Genomic DNA, 27,946 nt, shown 5'->3' with positions numbered 1-27,946 from the left:
GGACTGAACTTCTGAATGTTCTAATGCTCTCAATGAAGGATAGAAATGCTCATTTTCTAATGATAAACTGAAAAATTGCCCAACGAAGCCTTGTCAATCTTGTCCATCTTTCCAGAAGGGTAATGCTCAAGAAGAATGCTGGCTGGTGTAGTGGTCTGATGTAGCTTAAAACTCAGTGCCACTTTATAACTTGTGCTGTATTCACTGCAGTGACTATATATTTTCAATAACAATTTAGCTGTCAGCTAATAGTAGTAGTTAATTCTACTAAATGCCACCTAAAACTGTGGAAAAAGTTATCTTAACATTATGGTATACTCAAGAGGTGTCAAACATGTTTTACCTCTACATTTTTACCTCTAACAGATATGCTGACAAAAGAACCTCCCTGGTGTGATGGCTCCAACTGCTACGAATGCACTGCCAAATTTGGAGTCACAACAAGAAAGCATCACTGGTAATGTGTGACACATCTTGCTGTGCTTACAAGGAAGCAGATTTCTATTCCAAATGTAGCTAGTCTTGTTCCTTCTGGTGCTTTAGGAAGCCTTCATTTTAACGTAGGTGAATAACCAGTAAACCATTTGAAATATTCCACTAGGTTAGGTAGCTCAGATCTGACTCGTGGTCTGGTTAAAATCATATCATAAGCAGTTAATGCACTTAGACTCTCCTCAATTTGCTGGAAGTGAGCAGTCGTGTCGAAGTTAACTATAGCAGAAGATTCCAGTGCCTGTATTCATTAGTGGGGCTGACTTACTCTGAAAGAGGTGACAAAAAATAGCATTTCAATTGCTGCTCTACCTGCTCCAGTGACGTTATCACTGTGAAAGGACATTGAGCATGAAAGCCCCACTATTCACTGAGAAAGAGCTCACTTCTGTCCTACCACTTTTCTGTCAACAGCCGACACTGTGGACGCCTGCTCTGCCATAAGTGCTCAACGAAGGAGATTCCTATCATAAAATTTGATCTGAACAAACCAGTTCGAGTTTGCAACATCTGCTTTGATGTCCTGACTCTGGGAGGAGTTTCCTAGTATGCTGTGGAAGTAAAGGGATTTCCAGTCTGTTCCTGACAGCAGCTCTGCTTACAAGTCCTCTGGATAGGGAAGAGGAGGCCTATACATGTCTTCTGCAATAGACTGAACAAATTAAGGACCCTGTTAATGATATATTCTGGTGTAAATGACTTTGTATGACTGTAAATGTGTTGGGCTGTGATAGACTTCACTAGGAATTCGAGTGGATTGTTGAAACCAAGTGACAAAATAATTTAGATCTTCTTCTAGTTGCAGTTGGGTGTGGAAGCTAAAGGCTGGTGTTTTGAATTGACGTAAAACAGGTCTGTCCTTGAGATGGTGCTTTGCACTGAGCAACTCTATTAAGTCCTGTTGCTTTCAGGCTGCTTAGTAGAGATGGCATTAAGTTTCAGGGTAACCAGGTATCTTTCTTTGCTTTGTCTTAAAGATTAACTTTCCCTTTCTGTAGAGAAGACTTGTTGTGAAGCTAGACTGAGCTGTTACAACCACTGTTCATTTCAAGAAACTCTTCAAAAATGGGAGTTAGTCCTAAGCATAGCTCAATAATTGTGGCCTTACAACAGAAAGCTTTACATCTGATGCAAAGCAGTCAGAATTGCAGATCCACATCTTGATACCTCCTCATTAGTGTTAGCATGTTCAAGAGAAGTGCAAGACTGTTTTAGCCAGAAAATACTCTTGCTCATACCTGTTAGAGCTGTCAAAGCCTACTTTGTTGCACTTTCCTATCTCCATGAGTAGTCCTTCCAATTCATGAAACTCGTGTGAATGACCTTAAATGCGCTGAAGGGCCGAAGCTTCTGCTAAATGAAGAAACACTAAAGCTGGTTACGTAGTCTGAGTCACCGTACAGCAATAAATGCTGAAGTGCATTATGAATTCCATGAGGGAGAGCGGCCCTTTCCTTTGGTTTGGAGACCCTGGTTGACTGCTGCAGGAGAGGCAGTAAGCTCAGAAGGTGCTGTGTCTCTGGGTCCAGTCTGAGCAGGATTGCCAGCCAGTGGGAGTGTATGTGGAGGTTTCCTGTAATATAAAGCCTCTGTTGTTGAGGGAGGATTCTGAACTGGCAGTGGAGGGCCAGGCTTCTGGGTTATGCTGCAGTATTTTAATCTAAGCTGGTCATGTTCTCTTAAACATGCTGAATCTGTGAAATGCTTATGCCACATTGTCTAGGAAACCAATCTGCTAATAAACAAGGTTGTGGTTTGGCAGGCAAAGGCTTCAGTCAGAAGAAAATGTGTGTTTAAGCAGAACTGCGTGCCATGCTAAGGCTTTCTTCATCCTAAGAGATCAATCTAGTTTAGACTGAACTTGACATTCCTCACCTCTGTTCCATGGACTGGCACGTGTTTACTTAAAGACTGGTAAATGGAGTGTTTGATATGGAGATGATGGTGACACACTGCTCTGTTTGCTCCTAAGAGTTAGATGAGGTGATGAACCAGACTGCTGCTTTTATAGGGGACTTGCCTGAGGCTTTTTCTCAATTTTGTACAAGAAATGATGGGGAGGGTATAAACACTATCATTTGCACAGTGAGTTTCACACAGTCTCACTTGATCTGCACTTTGATCTTCCAATATGCATATAACTGGAATCTCACTCTTTCAACACTAGAAAAGAGTAATGGATGATGCAATACAAATTTCCCTTACTGTTTTATGTCTGCTGCTGGCATGTTCCAGTAGAATGGCCTGTGTAATGCAAATGGTCTGTGTAGCACCATTCCTAATATAAATGGTACATTTCTGGCATAATGTCAGTTACATTTTATGCTTAGATGAATGAGGTGGGAGATGATGGTGTCTGAAGCTTTTAACTGCACGCTACAGCTTGTTGGAATAGATTGTGGAAAACATTTTCTAGTCAATGTCTTTCTGTGCTTCAAAATAACATTGATTGCAAGTCTCTGGCAATGAAGGGTAACAGACTGCTGGAGAGAGTGCATTAGGCTACAGAATACCTGACTACAGTGCACTGCATGTTATCATGATAGCTTCTCTCCTGGCTTTGAGCTGCAGACTTAAACATTGTGGTAGAGGAGTGTCCTAGGGCTGTAGCTGGTGGACTTGATCTAAGTTGAAAAGCTCCACAACATTTAAGTGCTTTAGCAATTACGTTTCACCTTTTTGGTGACTTCCCTGATGGAAGAGTTAGGAGAACAGGGATTCTATTCCAACAGGATAAGCAGCTGTTTAAATATTTTTTTAAAAAGTCTTAATGAAAACTCAGTTAAACTGAACGTAAGGTTAAGACTGGCTAGCTGCTCTTTTTCTGTAAGCAGAGTAAGAAGTAGAACTGCCTGAAACTTTAGGAAGGATCTGGAGAACTGTACTTAATGCTCCGTTTGCCCTTTCCAGCCAATATTCTACCAGCTTGATCTTTCCTACTGAAGTCTGCGAGCCAAGTTCTGAGTATGGATAAACTAATACACAGCCTGAGACATTCATTTAAATTAAATTCAAAGCAACTAAATACAGCAAATTTGATCATTTTTAAAGTGCCTTTGTGATAGTTTCCTTACAGCCAACTCTACGTAGCTTTCTGCCGGGGTTAAAAGGGAAAAGCTGACAACTTGAACCAAAATCCCCGTTCAGTCCTCATGTAGTTCAAACTTCAGCTTGAGACGTTGGCCTCACCAAGCAACTGGTGGGGCTCAGTCCTTTATGCACTCTGCATAGCATTGGTCTGAAACATCAGATCTCAGATTCTTTTGGAGTTTTGCTGGCAATGCTCCACTGCAGAGGAGAAACTGTGAATGGAGGCACTTGGTAATTTTGTAGTGGTCAGCACATTTCTATCTCCGTCAGCAAACACGCTTCCTTTTTGTAGCACCCTGCAGTTGTGACCAAAAACCCCACCCCTCTTCCACTGCTGTCTTTAAGTGGTATCTGTTAACTCAAGGCTTGAGTCTGCCAAGGATTGAACAGAAGGGTACAGAGAAAAGGTGTCCCTGGGAAGCAGTGCTGTCAGAGCAGGCTTTGGGCACTTCAGCAGGGCTGCATGGAAAGTCTGTGATAGTTCATAGTGCAGCTTTTTGTTCCGAGTCTGGATTCCTTCTGACTGCGGTCATCCGGCACTTTTATACAAGCACAAAATGTGGTCTGGCTTCAGCTTCAATGTATGAATCTCTTTGAAGGTGTAATCACTGCTTCGCACCACTAAGTGGAGTGAGAATGTTAGTGTTAAAGGTACTAACAGAGCGTAGGGAGCTGCTTGCTAAATTTGACAGATGCCTTAATGACTTCCTGTGCTGGAGATCAATGGCTCATCCAACTTCTCACACAGTGCTTCTAAATTAACATGTAACGACATGGGAGGCCCAGGCTGGATTTTTTTCTTAGTAGGCAACTCCTTTTTTTTTCCTTTAACCAGCAGAGTTTGAATACTGCAGCAAACTTGGTTAACTCAAAGCTTGTATGAGCAATTTAAACAGGTAATTGAACCTTCTAGCCTCTGTGAAATAGAAAAGGAAGTCTTACAACAATGGCATTTTATCTGCGGTGTTTGTCTGGAGTCATTGTAAAAATGTATTTTTCCAATATGCATTACTTTGTTGTGTAATAATTCTACTTGTAATAAAATGCATAACTAAATAATGCATCACGAGGTGGAAACCTTGCTGAGAAGGTATTTTCTCTCGTGGAGGCAGCTGCCCTGCTTTGAGCTGCTGTTACTGACCACAGGGACATCCAGGGTTGTAGGATTTCATTGGGCATGGCAGTTTATTCTCTGCAGTTGTCCTAGGTCTCTGTTTCCATGTTGTGCAGTTGTTACAGTCTTCTTTTGGCTGACAAGGCCCGGTGTTCTCCTACTTGGTGCTTCGTGTAAAGCTTGATTGCTTCACAGTAGACTTATCTATAGCTCTTGTAGAACTAAGCCCTAACTTCCTGCAGGCCAGAGCTGCTCAGCTCAGATGCACTTACATGGACAAGCAGGGCTGAGCTGACTCTCACATGCTATTCGTGCACTGTCACATACTGGCAGGCACCTTCTCTCTCTGGAAGAGCGTGCAATTGCTGCAGCTTCACTCCAGACAAAGCAGTGGTGAGACCAACCAGAGCCATTTTGAGATTGTGATGCATTAGTCTTAATTAATTTTAAAAAGTGCAGCTACCAGAGATGAGTTGTGAGCTTGATTAACTGCAGGCTTTCTTTACTTCATCCTGTTTAATTGTTTTCCCCTTCACAGGAGAATTTAGTTGAGGTTTTGAATTAGGATAGTAGAAACAATGTGATTTTCTTGGAGCATTTCATGGAGTCTCCTTGTTGGCCTTAATAAATGACTCATTCCTGGGGCAAGACTGAAACTTTTTCCCCTTGTCTTTCCAACTAAACCAAGGAATAAGCTGTGAATTAGTTTTCCAACCTGCCAAGCAACCCCACCAGTTTCTAAAATCTGCCTTGCTTTCTTACAGCAGCTTACTGACTTCTGTCTAGTTCTCTAGATCAAGTCCATCCCCTCAGCATTTCAACACGGTATTTGCAGGGAAGAGCAGTTTTAAGGATAAAGCATGATGAAACCTGCTTGGAGGCTGCATAGCTAGTGCCTTCAGTAGGAATCTAGCTTCTCAGACAGATGGGAACTTAGAAAATATTCTAGTGTTTAATAATTTGGAATTCTGAAACTTTTGAAGTTGCTTTTAAAGGCACTTATCCCTTGATTCAATCGTAATCTGATTGAATTTTTGAGGGTGATTTGAGGTCATTGATGCTGTTGACCTCTAAATACAAGTCCCTGCTATAAGGCCTGTGTCCAAAAGTAAGTAACAGGCTGACTTCTGTAATGCTTCCATTGAAGTGAGGCAAGGAAGCACTGCATTGTAGCCCTTCCTGCAGCTTTTGCACAGCTTTAGTATGGATTGTTGCATAAAGTAGTTCAGTCCAATCCCAAAGCTGGCACAAGCCTGGGGCAGCACTTCAGTTCTGGAAGGACAACTGAGGAGCTGAGCAGTGCGATGGCTCTGCTGCCATCTATCTAGAGAAAACTTGCATTGCTGAGCAGTGACAGCTTCCAGCTCTGCCTGAAAGTGGTGCAGGGGGCTCTTCTTACAGAGGGTAGAGGAAAAGAAATAACAGAACCAGGTTAAAAGCAAAACAAAACCACCAAGTATCAAAACAAGCATAAGTTTAAATTGCTGTATGGTTCTCATTCATGGTAGCTGTAGCATCATTGAACACAGTAAGTGAAAAGTGCTGCAACACGTTCCTGTTGTTGCTGCAATTAAGTGATTATTCTTGCTTTTAATGAATGTTGCTGAGCCTCCTGTAATGCCCCCAGTTTATTAATTAATTAGCTCTCTGAGGTTTTCTTTAGGAGTGGTTATAGCTCAAAAGCCTTCGGAGCTTATAAATGCTTCCCAGCTTTTTATAAATAGGTGGCAGCTGCCTTTCGAACTGGCACAGCTCTGTGTTCATTGCTGGGCTGTAGTTAATCCAGGTGCCTCCCGAGGCTGCAGCTGCTCCAATAACCCATTCTCACAGTAGCCTCTAGGAACAACTGCAGCTGCCTCCCCCAGCCCGCACTCATAGCTCCTAGCCCCCCGTCCTTTGCAGCCCTACATAAAACTGGTAAGATTTGCCTTGTTCTTCTGGAATTAACAAAATGTTATGGATTTTGACAGCTGTGGTGAAGGATGCACATGTTTTAAGTGAGCTGGGCTTTGTGAGGGTGGATCAAGGTTACAGTCTGATGGACATGAAACAAACAGGAGATAATAAACCAGAATGGAGACAGGCAAATTACATCAGGATGGTCACACTGTACGTAGATTTTATTATCACCTAGTTCAAACTGCAGGGCTGGGTAGCTTTCAAGTAGTGAATCACCAAACAAGGATGGTGAGGTCAACTTTAAGCAGCAATCCTCATAGGTGGCATCCATTATCTTCTTTGCTCAGTATCTAATACAAACATGAAATAAGGAAATGCAGCTCTGACCTTTGCCTTCTGTATTCGTGGATCTGATAAGCAGAGCTTGTATATGAACTGGACAAGTTCCTGGATGCTACACACTGCAATTGTAGGAGAAAGTCAGGCTTCTCCCTGCTGCTTTTACATCCTTCAGAGCAAAGCAGTTGTATGGGAAAGGGCAGCAGCAGTAAGAGACTCCAGGTGACATTGGAGGATTGTGCATAAACTGAAGTCAGTGATGCTGCTGCCATTGTTGCTTGCTGCCTTAAAGCACAACACCTTACGCTCACCGCTGAGCACACAAACATCTATTTCCTGGCTGTACAAGAAATACATTTTTAAGTGTAGCTCAGGCTGTGCATCTTACAGTTTGTCACCGGATGTAAAAATACTGTGGGGAAAAAGCACTAAGTGCCAGTTTTTTAGCCAGTAACTTGGCTCAAGTGTTTCTTCTTCTCCCACCTCCATCTCCACGTGTTAAAAGTCACAGAACATCAAACTGCCATCGCTCCCTTTGCACAGACAGACGGGAGGGAACGAAGCTGGAACTGCCCACCTAAGCACAGGGTATCACCAGAGCCCTTCTGGCCCCCTTCAATCACGGTGTCACGTGCTGAGGATGCACTGCTCAGCCTGCGGGTGGCAGCCGTCGTATTCCTGCAGGTGGGGGTTATCCAGGTCGCCTCTGTCGCTGTGCTGGGCTGAGCCCTGCTGGCCCCACGGGGGGCCGCTGGTTCTCACGCACACGCAGTGGCTTCCCCTGGAGCCAGGCCTGTACAGCTTCCGGGGCACGCCGGTCCAGTCTCTGTTCACTCCCCCACTAAGAATGCAGAATTGAAATAAATTACAATTCAAACACCCAATTCAGAGCCATGAAATGCTTCTGGAGAATACAGAAGCAGGTCAAAATTCAAAGCACTCTGGGAGATTAACAGTGCACGCGCTGAGACAGACTTTGCTCCCAACATCCCGCTGCCTTCTGATACTTATTTATCAGCTGAAACCCGTGGCTTGAACTTGGTTTTACCAGTGCAGCTACACGCTCTGACCCACCTGAGAGCAACCAACCTCTGCTGTTTCTATTAAGGGAAGAGGAACTGTGGCTGTATGTGGCACAGAGTGCTTAATGGAAGAATGCCTTTTCTGGGGTAGCTAATAGCTCACAGACGATTACGTGTTGTCTTTGGTGAACACAGTGATTTTGAGAACCAGGGCAAAAAAAAAAAAAAAAAAATCTCCAAGTATTTCATAGCATCTCTTTATGGGCCAAGTCCTGTCCTGTCTGTTCCCCTAACTGCTGTCTTCGACTGCAAACAAGCTCATTCTCACACAGAAGCAAAAGCAAGGTGCACACTGCTAGCATACCTTGCCCAAGCATTTTCCAGTGCAGTCTGTGACATGATTTCAGCTTAAAACAAAATGGTCTCCAATCCAAGGGAGGTACACATCTAAACAGGATAAGTAGGAAATGACTGTTCAAAGATCAATCTTATTTTCATATGGTTTTAAGAGGGAACTGTTGTTCCCTTTGAGACAGGCTGCGAAACCTCAAAAAACAGCAGCTGATCTTTGGATTCATGATGGGTGAGAAGACCTGCCTGAATGCTGCTAACAGCCCAGTAGGATTTCTGACCTGCTTTCCTGAGGACAGGGTGATCACGTGCATGTAGGGCAGCTTCTGAAAGCTGATCTGGATTCCAGTGTGACAAAAGTTTTTGCCTCAGAAATAAAATTCCTGAAGGTGTCAGTGATCAGGAAGGATGAGTCTTGATTTTCTTTTTAACCACTCTCCGTGTCGCTGAGCAGAACTCCCTCTCTGCTGCCTCCCACTGGAAGTCAGTTAATTACCATCCCACTGTGCTCCTCCAGCTGTGGCTGAACCAGCAGAGGGAATTAATTCACACAGAAACAGATAAACCTGGCACAAACTGCTGGTGGTGCTCCTGGTGGGTTGGCTGAAAGCACAGCCTCAGAAATACAGACAGAAGTTCTTGTGGGGAAGCCACAAGAACTCACCTAAAGAAGCTGGGACACCTTCTAGTGCCTCTTCTGCTATGATAAAGCTGTGGGTGCTCAGAGGGGCAGAAATGCTCTGCTCCAAGAGGCCCAAGCATGACTGCAGGAAAGCAGTACTTACCTCTGCCTGGAGCACCAGAATCGGCTGCCCTTGGTAGAGCTCCACTCAGAGTTGCAGGGTGGAAACTGCTCCTTCCACCGATCACTTTCTGCTTTGAACTTCAGCCCTTCCTCGATGGCAGCCTCAGCCTGCTTTAAGGCCTCTGTCGGTGCCCCATTTTCATCATAGAATCTGCCCACCAGCTTCCCTTGGAGAGAAGAAGATCAATTAAGACTACATCATTTCCAGGCAAGGAGCGAGCTGCCCAGAGAAGTGGCAGAGTCTCCTTTTCTAGAGATATTCAAGACCTGTCTGGATGCTTTCCTGTGTAACCTACTGCAGGGAACCTGCTTTAGCAGGGGAGTGGATTTGATTATCTCCAGAGGTCTCTTCCAACCCCAACAATTCCGATTCTCTGAAAGTGACTAATTTCTGTGGATTTTTTTTTTTTTTTAATAATTTGTTATTTAATGACAAAAAAGAAAATAATAAAGAACTACACCAGAGGATCTTTGCTGTGGCCTCATTTTGAAACAGAACTGAGCTACCTCCCTTCACATCATGGATCACACAGCAACTTGCACATGTTATAAACCCACACAGGACAAGATTAGCAACTCTCTGAAGATCACAAAGTCAACAGCACTTGCTCAGCTCCAGGACTTGAGCTCAGCAGCCATACCCAGGTGACACACATGGCAGCCACCTACCCACACAGGCATAGTTGGTGCTGTAGAAGGACAGCCAGCTCTGGATGGTGAGCATCTCTGCTGGCGACAGCGCAGACACATCATCCACCAGGCCTGACGGGGTGAAGTCTCCAGTCGCAAACGCTCTGCTGGCATCTCTTCCTGTGGCAGACAACGGGCCTGTCAGCCCTGCGGTCCCCAGAGCTCCGTAAGGCCCCAGGGAGCCCCACCACCCTGACAGCCCCAGAGCTTTGCAGGGCCCCAGAGAGCCCTGTCAGGTCCTGGGGAGCCCAGCACCCTCTTAGCCCACAGGGAACCCCAGAGCCCTGACACCTCCGGAGTCCCCAGAAGCCCTGTCAGGCCCCAAGCAGCCCCTCAGAGACCCCTCCGCGCCTCAACCTCAGGGTCCTGATAGATCTCCTCCCTCCCCCCACCTTCGCCCGCCCACCTGCTAGGCCGCTGTAGGTCCCGCCGGGGCCGTAGTGCCTGCGGCCGGGCTGTACATCGAAGACGCGGCCCAGAAGGGCGAGATAGAGGCCGGGGTCCCCCGGAGCACCGCGGTGCCGCCCCAGCTCGGCGGCGCTCAGCAGGCGGTTGCGGGGCTGCAGCCAGGCGCGGGGATCGAACCCGCGGCCCAGCAGCCAGGCGGCGCCCAAGCACAGAGCGGCGACTACTACCGCACACCGCCGCATGGCGCCGCCGCTTTTTTACAACAGCTTCGCGACGGCGTTGCGCGGCGCCTGACGGCGGCGTGGCAGGAGAGAGGCGTGGGGCGCCGCGCTGCTTTACGGCCGGCGTCGTAAAGAGGCGGGGCGGGGCTTTACGGGGCCGGGCGTCGCTTGGCGGCAGTGTGGCGCGGCGGCCGCCGGCCGGGCGCTGACAGGTGCGGCGCGCGGGAAGCTGCTGACTAAGCCGGGCCGGGCGGAGGCAGAGGGAAGAGGAAGGAGAAGGAGAAGGAGCGAGAGCGGCTCTGCCCGGCGTCCGGCCGCAGCTCGACGCCCATGGGGACGGCGGCGAGCCACAGCAGCGAGGAGGAGGAGGAGGGAGCCGAGGAAGGCATGGAGGCGGCGGCTCAGCCCGGCGATCCCTTCCCGGCCGCCAGCCCGGCTCCTGCGCTGCCGCCCGCCGAGGTGCTGCTGGAGCAGGCCCGGCTGCGCGAGGCCACGGCGCGGCTGAGGGAAGCGGCGCTGCCGGAGTCGTTGGTATCGCGGCACCACGGCGCGTTGGTGCGCTGGTTGGAGGAGCGGCTGAGCCGCGGCGACGAGGCCGTGAGTCTGGAGCAGTTCTGCGAGGTGCTGGAGAGCGTGTCCCGTTTGACGGCCGGGTCGCGCGGGGAGAGCGAGGAGGTGAGAGGGGGGAGCGCGGAGCCGGGAGTGCCGAGCGAGCGGCCTCGTGAGCCCGGCCTGCCCCGCCGGCAGCAGCGGGCAGAGGCCGTGCGGCAGTGCGGGTGTTGTCCCGCCCCGTAACCCCGAGAAGGAGCGGTTCCGGCTCTGCCCCGTTGGTACCGGCAGTGAGGGAAGCGCCCTGGGGTGGCTCCGATGAGAGTTTGCTGTGCTTCGTTTGATTGTTTCTCTTTAAAATCGGCCCGGCGCTCCCCTTGCAGCACCCGGTTGCACGGCGGGACGCTGTGCTGTGTGTGACAGGAGGGGTGAGGCCTCGGTAGTAGGAAGGAGCGTGGTTTCCTTTCAGCTCTGCAAAGGGATACGGGGAGCCGACAGTCGGAGCACCAAACTGCAGCACTGCCCTTTGTGCCCGTTCTAGAGCCGGACTCCAGAACACCCCATTGGGGTTTCCACAGCTACTGAAGGAGATGGCTGTGTCCAAAGCTGTTTCCTCATGCAGTTCCTGGGACTCCCCGGTGTCTCCCTTCAGCCTTTCTATGGCTCCCAAGTGGCAGGATAACTGGAAGCTGACCTTTGAGTCGCATGTGTGCTCCTAGGAATGAGTCAGTGCTGACATAGTAACCAGGCGCTGGGAGGAGGTTGGTGCTGTCACACAGGCTGTGTGTTGGTTCCAGGCTGCTTCACACAGCTGGCTGAAATACTCCCTCTGAGTTTACCCTTAGAATCACAGAATCATTAAGGCTAGAAAAGACTGCTACAATCACTGAGTCCAACCATCAACCCATCCCCACATGCCCACTAACCTCAGCGCCACGTCCAATTCCTTCCCAAGAGCCATTAACCAACGCTTCTTAACCTCTCACAAGTCAGAGAGTGATATCAGTACACTGAGATTCCCTCTGTTAATACAAGCGACTGAGTTTTGCAGGCTAAAGAAATACTTTGGGGATTGCATTGCTCATCTTCCTCTGCATGACAAGTATGGGTTGTTTTTTTTTCCACATTCTAGGAAATGAGGAAAAAGCGTGTCATGGGATTTGTGCTGGGATGGGGGTGTGGTCGCAGCTCATCTGTGCTGCTGTGATGTTGGGATGTGTGTGGAAAACCCTCATTCATTGTTTCTGCTGCTGGCAGCAGCCTGTGGGCTGAGAGTGAGGTGTTTGCGGGTGGCAGGGCAGAAGGTTTCCACTTTTTGACATTTACAGAGTTCTGCCTGGCACACATGAAGTTCTCACCTCCGATTAAGTTTTTCTGTTCTCAGTCTGGGGCTTTTGAGCGCATTTGTTAAATGCTTTATGGGCAAAATAAACCTCTGTCTATTGGTTAGTTAAATTAAACCTTTCTTAATCTATCAGTGCTTCAGCAGTGGCTGTGGAATGTATCCAACTTTTGCTCGAAATGTGGATGCTTCAGTTGTACTGAGTGCAATGAATGGAATATAAAGTCTTCCCTGGTCACACCTCAGAGATGCTGCGTTGTGTTGCCCTTCTGGAAGCTAAAGGGCAGATTTGTCTACATACCTCATTTCTGAGATAAGTTACTCCATGGTCATGGTTGAGCTTGGTAGGAAACGTTAGGATTTAATGCTTTTATTAAGGAGCAGGATGAAGGTGGGCTGCAGTGAAGGTGTTCCTGCAGAGGTAACTCTGTCCCACACATGAGTGCAGCTCAGGAGCTGTGTCTACACACGGGGTGGGTTGGTTGGTACAGCCCTGTGCACAGCAGAGCAGTGGAAACTGCCAATGCTTTGTGTCAAATAGCACTGAAGTTACACTGAGCAGACAGAAATAGTTGTAGACTTTTGGAGTCGGTGAGATTATAGATCTGCTGAGGTCACAGGAAGGGTTTAAAAAAGAAAGCTGCGTTAATGTGCAAAGAAAGTGTCAATGTGGTAATCTCTTTGTGCATGCAAGTGTCAGGTGTTGGCTTAAAGCAGTGCTTGGCAGCCCCAGCCTTACCCTATGTGACGTTTATTCTCACTGGTAGCATCCCAGAGCTTGCTTGCTTCATGGATTAGTGATTATACAGCGTGACCCCAGTCGGAGGCAGGAGAAGTCATGTAGCAAAGCTGTGCCTTCATTTGTTTTGGCACTGGATCTGTTTGTTAAAATGAATTCCCTCTATTGTCCTCGAGCAAAGGCCCTAGCTCTGCTTGGGGAGCTTCCTCTGCCCAGAACCCTTCATGTACACTGCAAGGAGCAAAGCTGTGGAGCTGCCAGCAGGGCTCCAGCTGTGAGCTCACATATGGACCTGCAGAGCCCAGCTTCAGCTCCACACCAGTGCCACCACGGCTTCAGCCAACTCAGACGTCATGCTTCAGCTCGGGTGCCTTCCGAGGACTTTGCTCTCATTTGCTGCTGTAATTATGTCACGTTTAATTGGCAGGTTATTTTAATCTAGTCATCTCAGATTGTTTCTCTCTAGGATATTGCTTTTATAATGGTACATTGGTTCTGATAATGAGGACCAAGCGAGTCTCAAGTGTGGGCTTCTTCCTGAGCTTTGTGCTTGTTGGACACGTGGGCTGCTGGGTTTAGAGGCTGGGTGGCTTGCTGCTGTAGCTGAGTGTGGAATACACTTATACTAGGGCCAAAATAAGTAAATCTGGCAGTGGTTCACTTCAGAAAGAAAATAAAGTCTTGTAGACTTCTACCTGGTTTCATTCTTTTCATAAATGCTTTGGTAAACTGTCTTCAACTGGCGTTCAGTGCAAGAAGACAGGTGATGGAAGGGAATAAACATCAGAAAATGTAGTTCTGAGAATTTTTCTTTTTTAAATAAAGGAAATATCACAGAATGGTTGGAAGGAACCATTAAGATCACCCAGCCCCAACTCCCCTGCTGCAGGCAGGGACACCTCACTGTACACCAGGTTGCTCACAGCCCCATCCAGCCTGGCCTTGAGTGCTTCCAGGCAGGAGGCATCCACAGCCTCACTGGGCAACCTGCTCCAGTGCCTCACCACCCTCACAGTAAAGCATTTCTTCCTAATTGTCAGTTTAGAAACAAGTGAAACCTGAAAGATTTCGAATGGCTGCAGTGTGAAATGGATGTGGCCCCAATGAGTAATGCATTGTGATGCTTTTAGAACAAACCTGGCATTTAATGGAAGAGGGTTTTTCATGTTCTTTCATGAACACCTTCTTTGCAGTCGCAGATGTTGGGTGGATGGATACTGCTGATTCACTGGTGTGGATGATGTGCTGTCTCCACTTAAGCATAGCTATGGTTGGCTTCAATAGGAATGCAATGCAAATGCCTTAAAACCTGCTAAAGACTGCAGATTTTCAACCAGGCTATGTTTGCTCTTGTCATAAATTCAATGCTGCAGCAAACAGACTTTTTTGATTTTAGTTTAGTGCTGTTGTAATGTTCCACTGTTGCTAAGATTTACATGAAATACGTTGAAGGAGAGATGCTGAAATAAAGGTTCTTTTTTTTCGTTTTCTTTTTTTCCCCCTGTCAGGCTTTTGCACAATTTGATGCTGAAGGAGATGGCACTGTAGATGTGGAGAATATGCTGGAGGCTCTGAAGAATTCCAGTGGAGCTAATCTTCAAGGGGAGTTGAGCCACGTCATCAGGCAACTGCAGGCTTGTTCACTCGTTCCAGGTATGGGGACAGCATGGAACAAATGGTTTCCCAAGTCCTGCCCTGCGTAACGAATGCTGCTTCAGTGAACTGCTTTAGTGGTGTTTCTTGTCCTAATCTTCTCAAGCCTCTACTCCAAGCTGTTCTCGTTGCCCTCGTATCAAACAAGTGAAGTTACTGTAAGTTTAAACCTTCACATAATGATGTTCAGCTCAAACACTTCTATAAGCGACTGATGTTTTCTCTGTGTGGTTGTTATCCTTGTTTAGTTCTTCTCAGAGACAGAAAAAAGTGTCTTGCAGAGTTCTGGTAAAGCAGTCACAGCCCTTATACTTGATAGCTGAAAGAATATATCCTCTGCTGAGTCTGTTTCAGGTGATGAGTCACAAACATTGCTGTATTGTTATTTGGATCTTGGAATCCTACTAAAACACATTGGTATTTGATAGCTTTTATTTCTGAAAATGACAGTTTTTGGAATCTGGCTTCTGGGATAAGTATCAGTTTCTGTCTCTCCTCCTGAGCTTTTAATGATAAGTGGCTAAAGGGGATTTACCTTAGAGGATGGGACAAAAGTGTCAGGACTGGCTAACAGATGAGCCATCAGGAAGTACTTAGGGAGTATTGTTTGATGTATCTAAGTGTGCTGTGATGGAGAGTAACGCTGAAGCTGAAATCTCTTATGTAGATGGTGAAAAGCATTAGGGACTTCTTTGGGAATGATCCACAGTGCCAAAGGGAGCTGCCTGATGCAGCTCCAGTGAGAAATGTGGGAGCAGCACACAGCTCAAAGCCAAGCAGGGTCTGTTTCACCCTGATGGTGAAGATAAGGGTTTTGAACTTCTGGACTGCAGAATGTGCATAAGAACTAAGATATTTGGTAATTGTTATGAGCTCTTTTGGACATCTGAAGTAGCCAACAAGTTATTTGTTTGCACTTTCCTTAGCCCTGCTGTGGTTACTTCATATGGTGGAATAGAGTTCTCATATTGGCTCTCGTGCTTCATTAGGATTTATCTCATAATAAGAGGTAGAGGGGAACAATGTGGACTCGAGTCAGATGTTGCAACAAAGAGAGAAATCGCGTCTCTTTCTAGGTTTTATAGATATATTTTCCGAATCTAAAGAGCGCCTTGGCCTTCATGCTTCAATGATCCTGAGGTTCCTGCACCGGAATCGCATTTCCAGCACTGCCATCCCTTACCCTGTGCTGGAGTACTTCAACAACATCTGCATGATGCGCTCCTCAGTTCTGAAGGATTCCTTGGATCGACTTCTCCTAAAAGAGAGAGGTATGTCGTGGTTTTGCTTTTTCCTTTCTTCTTTTCCTTTCCAAAATGACCGTGTAACCGCAGCTTGAAGAAGTGTTTCCAGACAAGTGGAAAAGCTTCCTTTAATCTTTGGCAGGCACGACTTTTAATGGTGTTGATCCTTATTGAAATGGATCGAGTTATTTAGAGAAACAGTTGGCTTTGTCTGTTCCCTAGCATAGCTGGATTGAGGTTTTCTCCATCGTATGTTACTTTCTCCTGTTACATTTTTGTATTTGGGAATAAAACTACTAAAATAATGATGGGACCAATAGGGAAAGGAGGCTGCTGGACAAAGGTACGTCGATATTTTCATACCTCAAGTGGTAGATTAGAATTATTGTGACTTCATCTGCAATGAAACTCTGCTGTGCTTTATTTTCTGTCAGGAACACTTCTCCAGGAACTTTGTTCTATGCCAACAAGTTAACTTACAGGAGACTGTAATAAAAGTAAAATGATTCTTAAAAATGAGCAAAAGAAGAATGCGTGCTTTTAGTTATAATTTTTTCCCCCCAGAATACCCCAGCGACTTGAATGGTAACGAGGAGTCGGACAAGCTGAAGTCTGTCACAAAGTGCTACACTCACATAGAAACCTCATCCAATTCTGCTGATATTGACAAGATGACAAACGGGGAGACGACGTCCTTCTGGCAGTCTGATGGCAGTGCTCGCTCGCACTGGATACGGTGAGTGCCCCAGCAGCGTGCAGCTGAGCTTCAGGTTTGCCAGTTCTTTGGTCTTACAGCCAGGAGGGGTGACTGAAGGTCTTGGAATTACTGAGTGACAGGTGACTCTTTTTGAAAACGTGTATTGTGAAGCTTAAAGGCCTAATGTGCCTTGTAAAGGCCACGCATCTTTTGTGTTGATGCATGTGCTTCTTTAGCTAACTTTCCAACCCGTGTTAGAGATGCTGTGGTTAGTGCTTGAATGGAAGTGCTTTGCCATCACGTAGACAGTTACTGCTCCTTGGAACAGTGATTTCCAGTAGATTGTAGAATCACAGAATGGTTTGGGTTGGAAGGGACCTGAAGGATCTCATTCCAACCCTCTGCTGTAGGCAAGAACACCTCCCACTGCACCACATTGCTCACTGCCCCATCCAGCATGCCCTTGATCTCCTCTAGGGAGGAGGCACCCACAACATCTCTGGGCAACCTGTTTCAGTGTCTCACCACCCTCAGTGAAGAATTTTTTCCTAATATACCCTCTTCCAGTTAATAGCCATTACACCTCATTCTATCACTACTTGTCTTGTAAAAATTCCTTCCCCACATTTCCTATAAAACTGGAAACTGGCTGAGGCTTAGCTAACAGTGAAGCTCTTGTTTAATCTTCTATTTCGATGAATATTTTTTTCTTTGCTTTGCAGATTAAAGATGAAACCAGATGTTGTTCTGAGACATCTGTCTATTGCCGTGGCAGCCAATGACCAGAGCTACATGCCACAGCAAGTGACAGTGGCAGTGGGAAGGAATGCCAGCAGTCTCCAGGAGGTCCGAGATGTTCACATTCCAAGCAATATCACTGGCTACGTAACACTGTTGGAAAACGCTAACATTAGTCAGATGTGTGAGTCAATAAAGATACCCTTGGTATATTGCTCTGTTGCTTTTTTTGAAGGTGAAAGTTTGGGTAGGTCACGGAGTGATGTGTTGCAATGTCAGTTATTAGAGCAGAAGCTGCTGACCTAACTCTTGAGGCTGATAAGTTGTTCTAATTGTAGTTTAATTTCTAGTCTGTATGAGAGTCTTTAAGTCCTTCTCGTGGTGTCTGTAACTGGGGTTAAGGGTTGAAGAGCTAGAATGATGAAAATGCAGCTTCAGCCTTTATGTGTGACGACATCAGGCAGTGTTAAAATATCTTTGCTTGCAGAGGGAAAGCATATGTTAGATAATGATATCTTAGCAAAGAAAACTGTATCTGGCAGGCTATTTTTTTGTATCTGAAGAGTCAGTCAGATGATTTTTGCAGAGCAGGTTTTATGCAGTGTTATTTTTAAGTCTGGTGGATGTGTGGTGGCTGCATTGTAACCAATCGGAGGAAGAGCTGCTCTTTCTTAAGATGGTTTGTGAAGCCTCAGAAACTTTGTACCTTCACCTCAGATGCTTTTCAGTATGACAAGCTTTCACTGCCACAGAAGCAGGTGACGAGGATATGGTTCCTCAGAAGTAACTAAGAGAATGTTATCCTTACAAAATAATAAAAACTTTTATCATTTTATCCACTTTTATATGGAGCTTTAAAAGTTTGCATTTATGCTTTATTCATTTTCCTTACTTTTCCCATCTCCTTCTCACCCAAGGCATTTCCTATGTATGTAAGTAAAAAAAGACAATTGGTACTGCTGAAATCATGTTTAATCTCTTTCTAAGTTTGAAGGTCCTTTACTGCTTTTTTTCCTAACTTCTGGAGGAAGTAGTGACTCACATAAGCCATTTCAAAAGCTGAATTTATGAAATGATAGGGTTCCTAGTTACAAAGAAACACACACGTGCTAGTTGTCCAGATGTGGGAGCAATCTGCTATGTTTGCTGCTATTTGTCTCTGAGTTTTTGCAGCAATTGTTTTAAATACTGGGATTTTTCTACCTCTCATCCAGGAAACGAAATGGAAAAAATGTTTGTTTTTTTTTCCTTTGACAGATGTACAGATAAACATCAAGCGTTGCCTTAGTGATGGATGTGACACCAGAATCCATGGGCTCAGGGCTGTTGGTTATCAAAGAGTTAAGAAGGTGGGCGTCTCAGTCTGCGATGCTTCAGCTATCTGGTATTGGTCTCTGCTGACCTCTCTGGTAACAGCTTCCATGGAAACCAACCCAGCATTTGTTCACACTATATTACAAAATACTCAGTAAGTACCAAACTTCCTGGTTGTGTCTTTTGTGGCTACTTCCAGCTTCTGTGAACAGATCAGCCTTGTGCAACTGGTTTCCACTCCCTCCATTAAGATATTTAAACATCCTTTTATCCACCACGTTTAAATTTTTATATTTCACCTTTATCTTCATGCACATACCAGAACAAGTATCATTCTTGTACCTGCTGCAGCCAGTTCAATTGTTAAGCCACAACTGAATGGACACCAAAAATTATGGGCTTCGTTTATCCTTTGGCTTGTAATGTTTCCAGCTCTCTCTTAACTTCATTGATTATAAATATGGGACAGCTTCCACTTGTGCACAGAGCTTAATTTAGCTTCTTTTTCACCAAGTTTTGCTTATGTAACACCTTGCTGTTCGTTGCAGGGGAATACAGTCCTGCATATGCAGTATGGCTGCAGATGCTTGTGGTCATTGGCTGCTTTCTGTGTAACGTTTCCTTGTTTGACTGCCAAACTCTTCTGCCTGATGACTTGAAGGATTGGAATTGTAATAACATCTCTACACACCCATGTCAACTTTTATAGAGCTCAGTTAGTGTGCTACCACCCCGCTTAAGAGCACCACTGTCATTAGCTAATGAATACTGTAGGCTGAAGTCCATTAATGCTATCTTTTAATTGCAAACTTTTAAACTTTGTATATGCTCTTGTCTGTTTGAGGAGTGCTCGTGGCTACTTGACTGTAGTTTATTTCTATGCAGTTTAGCTTTACTGAAGCAGAAGGCCTGCACTTTTGCTACAGTTTTGGTATTGCTCGAGATTGACATTTCTGATAAGGCCTGAAAACAGTTATTTAAAAAGAAAAGAAGCATTCAAAAATAACACATAGATGTGTTTGGAGTTGTAAAGTCTAAAACCAAACTTAGGTGGACTTGATGTGAGCCATTAGAATTCCTATTGTCAGGGGTTATTGCTTTTAGCTTAGGAAATCAAACAAAAATCAAAAACGTTCAAATCATTTTGGAAGTTTTAAATCAGTTTTCCCCTTGTTAACGGGCTCTTGCTCAACTCTGGAACCCTTAAACAAAGATTATATTTAGACAGCAGGCTATTCCTAATTCTGTCATAGACTTAATTCAAAACACCTTTATTTCTCACTAAATCTGAGATTGAGACTGAAATTTCAAGGTTACTCAACAATAACTGAACTTTTCCCAGCTACAGTGCAATTCTGGTTTAACTTTGAATGGATTCTCTGTGTAAATAGGTTCTTCCTGCATTCAGAAGCTGTTTGTAGAGAGCTACTTCTAAAAAGCATAAAGAACTAAATGTCTGTTTTCTTTGATTATCTGGTTTTCTGAAGTTATGTTCCATCCTTTTTACTAGGAAAGCCCTACAACACATGCCACCTCTGTCTCTGACTCCAAGTTCTACAGATTTTTCAAGCTTCTTATCTCCAAATGTTTTGCAAGAAGTAGATAGCTTCCTTATAAGAATAACAAGGTGAGATCATGTTTAATGTATTCTGACAAAAATGGAAAATGGTTTAGAAAAATTTGTATAGCAAATGCCTTCTTTCTTTCTTCCCTTCTATTTCTTTTTGCTACCTTGGAAACTTCAAAGGCATGAGAAACTGACACCCTGGGTTTTCTGTGTGAGCATTATTTATTTAAAAACAAAGCATCTATCCTCCTGTCTTTGGTTTTGAACGCAGCGTAATTTAATGTTAGGATGATCTGCAGCAGCTTCAAATGGGGCTGGAGGGACTTTGATCAAGAAGAAATTTCAACTCCCGGTGATTGCAAAAGTCAAAGGCTGCTCCAGATTGCATGGTCCTGAATGGTGACAAAGCAGTGAGGGCAATGGTAGGCAGGACTGCTGATAACAGGGAAAAGGAAGTAGAGCTGAAGGGATAGCTGCTGTCAGAAGGCAGTCTAACTGGTGTGCCTGTGCTCAGGGCCTGATTAGCCTGAGCTCTGATATGAAGGGAATGTGGATTTTACTGTTGGAGGAAACCATTCATTTATGGAGATTGCTGCAAAGTACCCCTCCATGAAAGCAGTGTCCATCAGTGCAGGCCTTTTGGGAAGCGTTTGCTGCTCATCTGGGAGATACTGGAGTTTTCAAAAGGCCAAATTCAGGTCTTGGGTTCCTTGCTGACAACTGGGTTTGCACAGAGCAGGGTGTTCTCTTCATCTCTCTGTACAGTACCAAATGCTGTAGCAACTGTAACAAGCCACAGAATTGCTGGATTTTATATTTCTGTGCTTTGAAGAGTTCTCCAATTACCACATCAGAAGCAGTTATCACATCTTAAAACTGTACTTGCTGCACTTGTCCTGAGGTTTTTTTTCTCTGCTTTTTTTTCCTCTCCCCAGTTGCTGTACTACTCCAGACGTTGAACTTACACTCTTGGCCTTTGCCTTAGCCAGGGGGAGTGTTGCTAAAGTGATAAGCTCCCTTTGTGCAATCACTGATCATCTGGACACTCCATACAAGGCTTCATCTCTTATCGCTTCTATGGCAACAGTTAGACAGAACCTGCTGTATAAATATGGTAAATGAATGATTGTTGGATTTCTTTCCTCTGTGTACTTATGATAATGTACAGCTTTCTCAGTTTTTTACTTGTTATCTTGCTGGCATTTGAAATTATGTAAGCTGTCCAAGTTAATGACTCTTACTAAAAAGACAGAGCCTGGAAAGGTGAACTACCCTAAGAATTCATGATTATGCAAACTTGCTGTAATCTAAGAGCTGAACCAGTTGGCATCATCTTGGAGAGGGAACATGAACTGTGTGACCCCTTTGCCGAGGTGATGTGTTTGTATAGTATTAAATCAGCAGATGTCATTTTCCTTTTATTCTTCCACTAGCACACTTATTTTTGTGTGTTTAGACTCAGCGTGTTACCTCTCTTGCAAACACATGCATATATACAGGTTAAAATGTTTTAGACATGATAAAATTAACACAGATTTAAAGTTCTTTAATTTTTGCTTTTATAAGTTAGTCTGAATATTTGTCATAAGTATGGAGCCATGCATGCTCTGGCATAAGGCAGAGAAATCTTGCAGTACTGACTGCACTTGCTTGATGAATGTCTTCTTTCAGGTGCCAGCTCCTGAGATTATCATTATTATCTCATAAAGAAGTTTTCTTTTTGTTAGCCTTTAATATGTTTTGTCAGAGCTTCTTGGCTTGTGCCAAAAAGTAGATTAGTTATAACTATCCTGTCAGTATTTGCTTTCAAAAGGTTGGAAAACCACTTTGTATTTCCTGGAGTAATTACTGCTTTTTGCAAGACGAGTGCTGTTTCCTGCATAGTGCATTGCAGACAACTGAGGGAAAAAGAGCTGTGATGATTCTCATTCTCCTGTATGTATCTGAAGGCCTTAGCTATGTTCATCTAACATAACCCCTTATACTCTAGTTTCTTCCTCCCAACCCCCCTTTTTTCTTTTTTTTATGTGAGATAATGGTAAGAAGCTCAGAGCACTGTAACTTTTTTATCTATTTTTGTGTGAAGAGCTTAAAACATCTTTATATCTTCTCATGCTGTTAAACCTGATGTTTTTCTTGTTTAGGAAAGCCATTACGACTAACTTTGCAAGCGTGTGATGTAAAGGGGAAAGAAGATAAATCAGGGCCTGAAAACCTCCTTGTAGAGCCGTGGACTGGGGATGGTAAGAGCCTGCACTTAAAATCCAGAACTTTAACCAGACATACAGGCTGTTAACAAGTGGTGTTACGTGTGTATTTGGCACTGTTCAGTAGTTTTGTGATACAGAAGATGTGTTCAAGAACAAACAAAAAAAACCTTGATATGTAAATCTGTTTTACTGCAAGGTGAGTATCTCAGGATCCACTTTGTTCTAAAACAACAGTAACAAAAAGGATGTCATTTTGGGGAGAATTATTGATACTGTATGGAAGAAGCAATAAGCAGTCACAACAAATTGACACCAGGGCCCATTCTGTGGCTTGAAATCATAAATCATTCACTGCTGGTTTCTCAAGTATTGATGGAGAGCTTTGGAACAAATCACTGATGCTTACTGACTGCTCATACCTATTAATTCTCCTTCAAAGTATATTTTATAGGATGTTCTATATATAGGATGTGTGTACTGCACACACTGGAGAGAAAGATTTGTTTTACAATCTCCTTTTGAACTGAAATGCCACACAGCCTTTCTGTGTATGGTCTTGTGTGGTGTTATTTGTAAATGAAAGCTGCTATGACAGCAGATCAGGCGAATTCTAAATACTCTTTACCCCTTTGTATACTCGTGGATGTGGTTTGAGTTTATTTTCTTTAGTTATATTGTGGACTCTCTTCTGATGTTTTGTTGATCGGTTTGAGGAACAGTGAGTTTATCAGTGTGCTGAACCACAAGCCAAAACAATACTGGGAGCTACTAATAACCTTTAATGGGAAAACACTCTTGAAATTGCTGTAGGTAGGGCATTCCCAGGAGTGACAGTGCTGAGAGACCTGTGTATGCTCTGGGGGGGATACAGTCTTCTACTCTTTTTATTTGGAAACATTTCAAAATGAGCTACAGCATTTTGCTACCATATTGTGTGTTCCCCCTCTTCCAGTACCCCATCTCAGGATTCTCTTTCTAACACTTTCCCCTAGCAATCCTTCCAGCCTCATTCTGTTCTCGTTGCTCCTTTAGGTTTTCTTACTGAAACAGGGAAGACCAGAGCAAGTATCATTCTTTCTACTGGAACTGAATCTTCATTTCAAGTGACACAAATTAGAATAAAGGTACAAGTCTTTCTCTTTTTCCCTGACGAGAGGGTTGAATTATGTTGTTTTGTTGTTTTTTTGGTTGGTTTTTTTTTTTTTTTGTGTATTAACTGAAATTTGAAACTCATTGTATTTTGGAGTTTTACGTTTGCATGAGTCATGGGGAGCTGAAGGAAACAGAGATCTGAAGTTATTTCAGGGTGCCACAATCATGTAGTCAAGATATGCATTTCATATTGCTTTTGTCTGTGTCTTGTACTGTACTCAAGCCAGTGAGTTTTAGGTGCAGAGTATGAATTTGTTAGATTGTGTTCCCAATATTTAAAATAATTCTTCAACTCTGAATTGGAAGTTTCAAGATACAGCTTGTGAGTTCACAGTAACTGGGGTTTTTCAAGATCTTTTCAGAGACATCAGTGCAGTTTGAGCACTAGGGGTGGTTTTATCTGATTTAAAAGCAGGGTCTTGTGATTAAATCTCATGACCAGAAGAAAACTTCAGCAAGATTTCTGCAGCTGATTTTATTTAAGTCAAATGAATAATTTAATTGCTGGAACACAGATGCATATTTCAATGTTCAAGAGAATTAACCAGGAATGGACTTCTGGCAAGCAACTTCTAACTGGAGTTGGACAAGAGACTAAATTTTGCCAGTGGAATACAATCTTTTTTTATGTATACAAGAATGAGACCTAATATGGGAGATATCATTTTTAGAATGGTAACTGTAGCAAACATTAACCATGCACATACCTGAGCCCTGGGTTACAAGAACTTCCACAAGGCTTTCCTAAAACATGTTTTTTTCTTTAGGTTGAGAAGTGTGATTCTGGAGCTCAGATTTGTCAGTATTTAGTTGCTTTCTGTAATGCTTATTATCTTCCTGTGAAAACAATGCCTTACTTTATCACAAGGTTTTCTTTCTACGTTGCTCTGGATGTGCTCCTTAGGTCCGAAGAGGTGCCATTGGGGCACAGTGTGGGCTGGTGTTTGCTTACAACAGTGCTTCAGAAAAGTTCCATGCAGAGGAACACTTCAGAAGATTTGAAAGCTATGACAAATGGAAGCTGAAGGAGTTCAAGCAGTTCTTGAAAAACAGGTACAGGGCACTCTTTCTGGTCAGTTGAAAAGAAGTGCTATATCAGATCTTGTTGCAATGGCACTTGAGCTATTGAGAATTGCTCCAAATGACTTCATAATGATATGTTATTCTGTGGTCTTAATGAGCCTCAATTTGATGTGTTTGAGGAAACACATACGTAGCTGTTGATTTCAACCACTTGATTTAAAAACCTGTTTAGGTTTCTTTAGGTGAGAAAGTTTCTGTTTGTTTCCCCTTTGCAGCCGTAACATGCTAACAATATTTTAGTGGCATATCTACAACTTTGCAGTTTCTTTCATCTTCACAAAATTTGTTCTGTTCTTCTGTTTATAGGAGTAGTTGTTCCTCTGATGAGCTGGGAGATGATGATCCCATTGGGTGGTTTGAAGTGGAAGAAGAGTGGGATGAGGTGGATGTCAAAATGCAGCAATGCAGAGTTGCCCAAGTAAGAAACCATGAGAGTCCATCATATAAAACGGATTGCCCACAGTGAGCAGAAGTTCCTCTCTGAGCTCTGTTGTTATATGTATGAATTAAACATAATGATTGTTTGTGCAAGATGAGCTCTTCTGAGTGGGAGTAAAAGCCAAACGGCTTCTTGCTGAAAGGATGGTTTGATTTTATTCTCTGAGTTATTATTTTTCTTGGTATGCACTCCTATATAGCTGTAGCTAAATGGTGCTTCAGGATTTAAGTTAATGCAAAATTGTGATAATGCAGAGATAAGTAGTTTTATGATGAGTGAGTTTTTTGAACAATAATGTGGTTATGGCTTTATTTTAGTATCTTTAGTAACCTATTTTATATTTAATTCTACTTACATTTATTAAAATGTATAATTACTGTATGTTCATGTATGGACACAGATATACATTTGGTTAACTAGATATTCAGTTAAAATATTTTGCACCTTAACATCAAATAATGAATTAAGCAACTTTGTAGATGAATGCAGATGTCACAGAACCATCACTGTGACTTCTTGAGATTCCAAGCTTAGCCTGAATCCCAGGCTCATTATTTTTAATTTGGAGGATGGCTGGCAGGGAGCAAGGCTTGCCTTTCTCCTGACCCACAGCCTTCTCATATAAGATGCCTTGTAAAAGCCAAGTTTTATCTTAACTTTTGAAACCAAACTTTGTGCTCTGTTTTACATCCTTCTAGTACTTAATGATTAAGTTCCTGTGCACAAGACAAGACACAGCAGAACGGCTGGGAGTGCAGGGCCTGAATGTTCTTGGGTATCTCCGGCCTATGCGAGAGGAGCCCAGCAGGAGTATGCACTGCTTGCAGTGCAGGAAGACAGATGATGAGACAGTTTGTGGCACGACTCTTCTCCTGAAGACACTTCATTTCATCCAGCAGCTTGCACAGGACCTGGTATTTTTGCTTTTTTGCTGTGTTAAGCATGTATTTTCCTTGCTGAAAGTAATAAGGCTATGCTAACAGTGATAATGAATAGATGGAAGCATAATAATTATTAGAACCATGCTTTGGAAGAAAAAAGTGTTCTCAAGAAAAAGACATTACATTGTGTTTGCTGAAGTTGACTGGTAATGTGCTTGCTTTGCCCCTGAAGAGAATTAAAAAAGATCTTTGAGAACCAATTTGGAAATAGCAATGCTAGCTAAAATAGATGGAGGAGAAGGATGCTGCAGTGCTTATTAGAGTGTAACTGTTTGTGAAGCAGATGTGGAAAAGGCATGCAGAGGTAGCTAGGTAAGTTGCATAAATTATAACATGTCCTCTTCTGTGGAAGTAATTCTGTCAGTCTCTGAGGTGAGACATATAAAGTTCATAGGTGTGGCTGGTATGCACTGATTTAGTCACCATGATGTGTCCTCTGTCAAGGACACGAGTCAAAATAATGCTCTGCTCATGCAGTGCTTGATTCAGTGCCTTTTCAGCTCAGATTCAGAACTTTGGGCATTTTGTCTGTTACTTAATTTCAGTCAAATTAGAAAGAGACACAGATTCTTGTTAAATATGGCAAGACAGGGATGGTATACAAGACAAGGGAAGAGGAAAGATTCCCTATTCGTAGCTCTGTGAAGGGGAAGGTTTTAGCCAAAATTATCAGAAAAGCTCTGAATATGAGAGAAAACTTAGAATGGAACTCATGAGAGATGCAGAAGTAGAGCAAACTAGACTGTGGTAACACCAGGAGTTGGAAATCTGCTTCTTGTAAATGTGTTCTGTATGGAGTTAAAATGCTGCATTTTCTTTGTCTTTTTAAGGTTCAACAGAAGGAGAGTGGATTGAAATGCAAGTCATATTTAGATTTCACAGATCTGGATTTACAGCTGTTCTGGAATTTTTACAATAAACTTCACCAAAAGTAAGTTGCATCTGTGTTGTGTGACAGAGCACTGTGTATGTGTGTAATTAAATACACTTAATCTATTGCTTTCTTCCCCTCAAGTAAATCATTTCCATAAACAACGTCATCTTTCTTCTGCCATATGTGTTTTTTATAAAGTTGCAGAGAAGATTGAGATGTTGATAAATTTAGCTGATAGCTGTACTTTTTTTGGCTATGCTGTCATATATCTATCTGAGATGATAGCATGATTTATTTTCTATAAAAAGAGCTTCTCCTTTTCTTGTTTTTGCTTCTGTTTGTTTTTTGTTTTATTACAGCCCAAGGGAAGAGTGCATCTTTGCTCAGACACTACTATTGCAGCTGCTCCAGAGCTCTTTCTCTGTGCTCACTGGAGACAATAAAACTTCTAAACCTCAAGAAACTCTTCAGAGCAAAACACCTGGTCACACGAAAGCTGCAGAAGATCTTTATAGACACCTGTGTGAAGGTAATTTATGTTGACTCTATTAAATCTTCTGGCTCTCCTAGCTTACAAGTGTGTTGAAATAGTTAGAATTTGGGAAAATACATTTATTTCTAAAGACTAAGCAGCTCCTTTTTTTCATTCCTTTTTTTTTTTCCCCTTCAGGTAAGTGTGTACTAATTAGTCTACCAAAATGAAATTTTCCTTGATCCTCTGAAGTGCCTTTATAGATTTTTTTGATAACATACGGCCTGGAAGAAGCTGCAATAGAAAACTTCTACTGAACCTGCCACCTCCTTGAACCAGGAGGAAGCATGATACTTTAGCTGTGATGATACTGAAGTTCATTTAATTCAGATATTTCATATATAAATAAATGTGTATAAGCATATATAAATGTTCTTAGAAGGAGCCTGTAACATTTACATAAACGTGAAAGAGTCTGGAGCCAGTGAAAAGAATGGCAAC

General features: G+C 43.6%; 3 protein-coding genes across 7 annotated transcripts in view; 2 read left to right on the top strand and 1 right to left on the bottom strand.

The window, feature by feature from the left end:
* The window catches only part of ANKFY1 (ankyrin repeat and FYVE domain containing 1), a 31,893-nt gene extending 27,234 nt beyond the window's left edge, over positions 1-4,659 (top strand). For all 3 annotated transcript variants that reach the window (XM_048967044.1, XM_048967047.1, XM_048967046.1), the window contains exons 24-25: positions 367-457; positions 907-4,659. In XM_048967044.1, coding sequence (XP_048823001.1) covers positions 367-457; positions 907-1,039 — 224 coding nt within the window. In that variant the 3' untranslated portion in view covers positions 1,040-4,659. The remainder of the gene's footprint in view (positions 1-366; positions 458-906) is intronic.
* Positions 4,660-6,798: 2,139 nt separating this feature from the next.
* LOC125703066 (neuferricin) lies at positions 6,799-10,554 on the bottom strand. 2 transcript variants are annotated; one of them, XM_048967057.1, is made up of 5 exons: positions 10,209-10,554; positions 9,782-9,922; positions 9,093-9,279; positions 8,321-8,403; positions 7,658-7,775 (listed from the first exon to the last, which is right to left on the bottom strand). In XM_048967057.1, the coding sequence occupies exons 1-5, from the start codon at positions 10,450-10,452 to the stop codon at positions 7,765-7,767; spliced, it is 666 nt and encodes a 221-aa protein (XP_048823014.1). In that variant the 5' UTR covers positions 10,453-10,554; the 3' UTR covers positions 7,658-7,764. The 2 variants fall into 2 exon arrangements, with proteins under 2 accessions (XP_048823013.1, XP_048823014.1); XM_048967056.1 differs by lacking the exon at positions 8,321-8,403 and having other exon boundaries at positions 6,799-7,775.
* Positions 10,555-10,610: 56 nt separating this feature from the next.
* The window catches only part of ZZEF1 (zinc finger ZZ-type and EF-hand domain containing 1), a 53,660-nt gene continuing 36,324 nt past the window's right edge, over positions 10,611-27,946 (top strand). For both annotated transcript variants that reach the window (XM_048967042.1, XM_048967043.1), the window contains exons 1-15: positions 10,611-11,106; positions 14,570-14,714; positions 15,791-15,985; positions 16,523-16,694; positions 17,378-17,577; positions 18,651-18,861; positions 20,218-20,334; positions 21,210-21,388; positions 22,419-22,517; positions 23,517-23,608; positions 24,541-24,689; positions 25,026-25,137; positions 25,857-26,072; positions 26,930-27,030; positions 27,333-27,502. In XM_048967042.1, the coding sequence (XP_048822999.1) occupies positions 10,762-11,106; positions 14,570-14,714; positions 15,791-15,985; positions 16,523-16,694; positions 17,378-17,577; positions 18,651-18,861; positions 20,218-20,334; positions 21,210-21,388; positions 22,419-22,517; positions 23,517-23,608; positions 24,541-24,689; positions 25,026-25,137; positions 25,857-26,072; positions 26,930-27,030; positions 27,333-27,502 (2,503 nt within the window). In that variant the 5' untranslated portion in view covers positions 10,611-10,761. The remainder of the gene's footprint in view (positions 11,107-14,569; positions 14,715-15,790; positions 15,986-16,522; positions 16,695-17,377; positions 17,578-18,650; positions 18,862-20,217; positions 20,335-21,209; positions 21,389-22,418; positions 22,518-23,516; positions 23,609-24,540; positions 24,690-25,025; positions 25,138-25,856; positions 26,073-26,929; positions 27,031-27,332; positions 27,503-27,946) is intronic.

Source organism: Lagopus muta, chromosome 20, assembly GCF_023343835.1.
Source record: "Lagopus muta isolate bLagMut1 chromosome 20, bLagMut1 primary, whole genome shotgun sequence".
NCBI classification, from domain to species: domain Eukaryota; kingdom Metazoa; phylum Chordata; class Aves; order Galliformes; family Phasianidae; genus Lagopus; species Lagopus muta.
The sequence above is the reverse complement of the archived record's forward strand: the minus strand, read 5'-3'. Positions and strand labels throughout refer to the sequence as shown.